Genomic DNA, 5,158 nt, shown 5'->3' with positions numbered 1-5,158 from the left:
GGAATGCACAATGCAGGGATAATTTAAAAAAAAAATAATCTCTCCCCCACTGATAAGTTGAATTAAGCATAAACCAAAGAGCATCACACTTGAGAGTAATTCCTACCCGGCTGCAAATGGGCAAAGCTGAGGAAATGCTGTTAGTAAGCATTTTGGGGATGAATCACCCCCATTCATTGCTGCTTTCACCTGGTTTCAACACCAGCCAGGTAGCAGGGGAGCCACACACCAAACCCCAGCCTAACCCTGCTTAACTCATCACAGCCCCACTCCTAACGAAGCAATTCTAAAAACAAGTAAATAAACCCATCATGTAGGAGGCAACGGGCTGCAGCCACCGAGAAAGACTGGAGCACCCAGTGCCTGTGCATCACAAATGCAGAGGCAATATTTAAGCATTATTTAAGGGTGATGGGTTAAAGCCCAGTCTTTGTGGATCCAGGCAGGTCCTCTCTGTGTTTCTCAAAAAAAAGCAGTGGATGCTTAAGCTCAGCAAGAATAAAGTGCCCCTCTGTAATGACAAAAGGCGTGACGACCGACAAACGGGATTACGGAGATCCCCACTGGAAAACCAGCCCCAGTAGAGCGAGTCCATACCCAACTATTAGCATTATTTTGCTAATATTACCCAAGCAGAGGCAGTGAAAGCAAACACGGGCACTTCTTGTCCTCTGCTCCACACCAGGCACATCAGCACAGGGATGCCCCAGCACCACAGGTATCTCACCAGGGCAGCCCCAGCATCCCCAGGAGCTGTTCCCAATATGTGGGCATCCCTCAGAGCTATTCAGCTCATTTTGGGGTGGCAGCAAGGGTTCACTCCTGGGACGCACAGCTGAAGACAGAACCATCCATGCTCCCAAAATTAACACCCTGGGGTGAGCGGTGGCTTTGCCTGCACCCACAGATGCTCAGGCCCAGGCCTGGGCAGGAAATGAGCTTTTATTAATGACCCCTTCTGGACTGAAAAATAAAAGAAAATCAGTGAAACTAAAAGTTCTTTAGTCCAGAACAGAGCAGCACGAGTGGCTCCCTCCCCTGCTCACAGATTCCTCCTGGCTGAGGACCAACGCCAGCTCCAAGAGGTCCCCATGGGCTCCGACTGAGAGAAACGCTGCAGTGCGGTAGCTGCCAACCGGTCCCTCCCGTCCCCCCGGTGCCAGTGCCATGGCCTTACCCAATGCGCTCCTGCTCCATCTCCTCCATCTTCTCAGCGCGAGCAATGACGCGGTTGATGATCTCCTTCTCCTCGTCTGTCAGCTCCTCGCCCTTGCGCTGCCGGTCGGGTTGGCCGCCCCGCGCCGTCCAGCCTGCGGGGAGCCTGAGAGGACATTGGGGACACGGCTTCATGCATAGATCATGTATGTGCATGTATATACTATGTATGTGCATGTATATATCATGTATGTGCACGCACACATGTACAATCACACCCATGCGCGAGCAATAACTGAGTGCCCATTCCCAAGTCCAGGGAAGCTGGGGTGCGGGACGTCCCCATCCTCTTCTGGCTGGCAAACAGCCCCTACCTGCCACGTGGAAACTCTTCATTTTTGGGGCAGTTTCATATGGAAACACTTGTTTCATATGGAGAAAAATTGCCTTTGCCAAAATATTCTCATTATTTCCACGTTAAGCATCAACTGATGTGCTTAATGATGCACCCTGCTCTCTGCCGCGTAACGCCAGGTTCATCAGTGAGCTGGGGTACTCGGGCGATGGCTACAGGAGCAGGTGGGGTTTTTTTGGGTACATTTCACCAAACACGGCAGGGTTTTTCTCTCCTAACATCATTTCCAAAGACCCTTTGATATAACCCAGGCATCAGGCAGCTTTAACCTGGTGACACCATTAACATCTACCGCTCAACCCCACAAATTAGCAGGGGAAACACTAACGAAGGAGGCAAAAGACAAACCTCACCCTTCTGCTCCTCTAAAGACCTTTCCTGGGTCTTTTTCCCCTGGGCTGAGCAGATTTGCACACTCAAGCTTCAAATTCATTTAAACCCCATGCACCGCCTCCCAGAATTAATTGCTTTTTTCTTGCATCCAGGGTGAGGGTTTTTGCCCCGTTCTCTCAAAAGCATTGGAGTGGCAGGTAAAGAAAAACAGGCCAAAAAAAAAAAAGAGAGAAAAAAGTGAGATACTTACTGCTCCTTCTCGCTACTGGGAGCCATAAGGAAAGAGAAGGAAGAAGGATTAGGTGAGAAAAGGGACCCATGGGGGTGACAGTCCTCGATGGCTCATCCCTCTCCAGGGATCCCCTCATTGCAGCGAACTCTGGCCATGAGCTTCACCCAGGCACCCAAAACCAGCACCCATCCACGGGCCTGTCCCCAGCACCCTTTCTCAGGGGGTTTAGGAGGCAATATATCCCCATCCAACTGGCACAAATGCAGTTCCCAGTGTCCCCAGAGGAGGACCCACATCACCCACCTGGGGACCCCAGCCCTTTCTCACCTGGTCCGGAGAGACATGGTCCTGTCACCGGGGCACATCCACCGGTCAGCGCTGCCGCCCACCACCGCGTCGGTCATCACCGGCTGCCACGGGGACCCGGGGACCGGCGCCGTGAATTTGCGCACGCCGGAGCTCCACCAACACCCGAGAACTCAACCACTTCACTCCTCTGCCTGTGTTCTCTGGCAGCAGTGATGCTGATGAAGGCAACCTGGTGCTTTCAGCCAGGCTGTAAGGGAAAAAAAACCAACCCAATATCACAAAATTACAATGGGCAGGGTTTTATTGGGCATTAAGAGGAGTGGGAACAGGGACGTCACTTCAGTCGCTGTCTCAACACTGTGTTCAAGATGCAGGAGCCTACAACCGCCTCCCTCCCAGGAGGGCACCACGACGCGGATGTAATTAATGAGATACCCAACCTCCCATTAATTATCAGGCTTTGAGGTGGGAGGGAAGAGGATGTTTCCATTTCAGAGAAAAAAAATCTACAAACTAGGAAACTTTCCCCAAAAAAACCCCAGCACACGTTGTGCTGCCCTGCCCCAAACCGCATTCCCTCAGGAACAAAACTCCTCCTTTTTCAGTTTTGTTCAGAAAAGTTCTTGCAAAATGAAACCTGGAGAGGAGCTGGAGGAGGAGGTAGCAACAGGACCCGAAGATGACATTTCTCTGCTCACCTCCAGAAGATTCATCAAAAAGGGACCTCTCCAAACCCTTCTCCTTTCACCAAAACTGACAGGTTTTATTAAAAAAGAAAAATTATGTAAAATTCAGAGCCTGAGCACTTATTTATCGCCACTTTCTGGGTGTTTTCCCAGGGTTGAGCCCCCCTTTACAGTCATCAATGTGCGAATAAAAAAGAAAAGGGAATCCATCTGCAAAGCTTTGCTGCAGCACCAGGGAGAGCACAAGGCACCGAGGAGGACACAAACTTCATTAGAACCCCTAAGAATGTCGATTTTTGTGAGCGCAACTGTTTTCCATCCGCAGGTTTTCCCCGATCCATCGCTTCCCCCTTGCATTGTCGCAGCTCCTGCATCCGAATGGCTCCCTCCTGTCTGCAGCGCCACTAAAACACCCCATAAAACCCCAAATCCTCTGCAGAGCACGTCCATCCCCATGCATCCTCCCAAAAATGCTGCCCTGGGAAGATGCTGCCCCATTTCCCTCCCCCGACTGGAAGGGACGGCTCAGCCATCCACGTCCCTGTGGGTCCCAGCACCACAGGGGGGTCCCAGCAGGACCAGAGCTCAGCCCAAATGCGGCAAATGCACCTTTGCAGGGCACAGAGCGACTCCAGCTCAGCAAAACTCCAAGGAGAGGTGGTCCCAAGGCAAATGAGAGCTTGCAAAGCCACCCCACCGAAAACACAAACCCTGAGCGGTGAAAAAATGTGCCATTTTCCCAAAAGAGGGGGGGAATTAAAGCCTCCATCCTCTGCTTTCTGCTCTGCAACATTGCAGGGCTTTCTCCATCAGCCCCTGAGGAGCCAGCAGAGATTTGGGGCTCACCTCTGCTTCACTGACCACTTCCAAAAATACACGTAGATATAAAAATACATAAATGTAATGAAGCACGTGGGGTAATTAGCACTCTGCTGGTTTCACACAGCGACTGTTCCCGTGCCAAACCCAAGGGATCTGATTGACAAGGTCGGTTAAATAAGCAAATTGCTCATTTACATCCCCACCGCCGCCTCCACAACCTGCACTGCAGCAGCAAAGCGCTGCCAGGAGTGGGGGTCCCATCGGGTCCCACCAGGAGTGGGGGTCTCACAGGGCTGGATGTGGATTTAATGGGGTGCCATGAAGGATGGGCAGTGGGATGCTGTCAGCACCCATTTTTGGGGACATGTGGGCAGATAAGGGAGTTGCCCAAGGTCATGCAGAGCGGGAATGGCCACCCTGGCCCTGCAAAGAATTGGGGAAAAATCCCTGTTTTTTCCCAATGAAACAGGTAGAGCAATCACCAACTGGTAGGGAGGGAAATTTCTGCCCCTGAGCCAGAACTTTCCAATAATAACAGGGAGACCGCAGGGGTTTCACCGTGTTGCGAATGGAGAAGAGCCCAGGGAGGAATACACCAGCCTCTCCCTCCGCCTATAAATAATAGATCTTTGGAAATCTACTTTGCATTACTTCCAGCAACTACTCTTGCTTGTCCTAATGCCCGCTCCTGCATTTTCAGCGTGCGATAAAGAACAAAATAACAGCTCATGGTTAAAAGACCCCAAATCCATGCTCACAAGCAGAAGGATGTGGGAACCCAAGTTGTGAAGGATGGGACGCAGCAGCATTTAACGAGGTGGAAATATCACACCCCAGGAGGATGCCAAGACCTCCCAGGGCTCAGTAGTCCCCAGAGGGACCAGGACCTGTCCCCCCTGGTCCCCTTGGCCCCAGATCCCCTCAGCAGGCGGTGGTGGGGGAGCAAGGCAACCGCTCCCGCCAGCGCCAAATCCCAGGAATAGAAGCAAGGTCTTAATTTCTGGCCTCAAGGAAGAGCCGTATGACTCCCATCGCGCCGCTCCATTACTTCGGTATGACGGAGCCTGGGAATTTGATTGTGCCTCAATAAAACTGGGATCCAAAGCCCTCCCCAAATCACTCTGCCTCTCCGCCGGCATCCCGCTCGCTTCCAGCCAAGAGGCACCAACTCACCATCCCATTGCCACCACCCAAAATTCATCACAT

The 5,158-nt window shown here is 51.9% G+C and overlaps 1 protein-coding gene across 1 annotated transcript in view; it reads right to left on the bottom strand.

The window, feature by feature from the left end:
- The window catches only part of LOC104542237 (rabphilin-3A-like), a gene marked incomplete at its 3' end in the record, with an annotated part of 13,667 nt that extends 11,128 nt beyond the window's left edge, over positions 1-2,539 (bottom strand). Inside the window, exons 1-3 of the mRNA XM_010186475.1 lie at positions 2,463-2,539; positions 2,154-2,168; positions 1,178-1,321 (exon numbers count right to left, since the gene is read on the bottom strand). Of these exons, the coding sequence (XP_010184777.1) occupies positions 1,178-1,321; positions 2,154-2,168; positions 2,463-2,539 (236 nt within the window). The remainder of the gene's footprint in view (positions 1-1,177; positions 1,322-2,153; positions 2,169-2,462) is intronic.
- Between the last annotated feature and the right edge of the window lie 2,619 nt (positions 2,540-5,158).

The sequence above is a fragment of the Mesitornis unicolor genome, unplaced genomic scaffold (genome assembly GCF_000695765.1).
Source record: "Mesitornis unicolor isolate BGI_N332 unplaced genomic scaffold, ASM69576v1 scaffold20236, whole genome shotgun sequence".
Classification (NCBI taxonomy): Eukaryota; Metazoa; Chordata; class Aves; order Mesitornithiformes; family Mesitornithidae; genus Mesitornis; species Mesitornis unicolor.
This window is presented reverse-complemented; position numbering and strand designations above follow the sequence as displayed.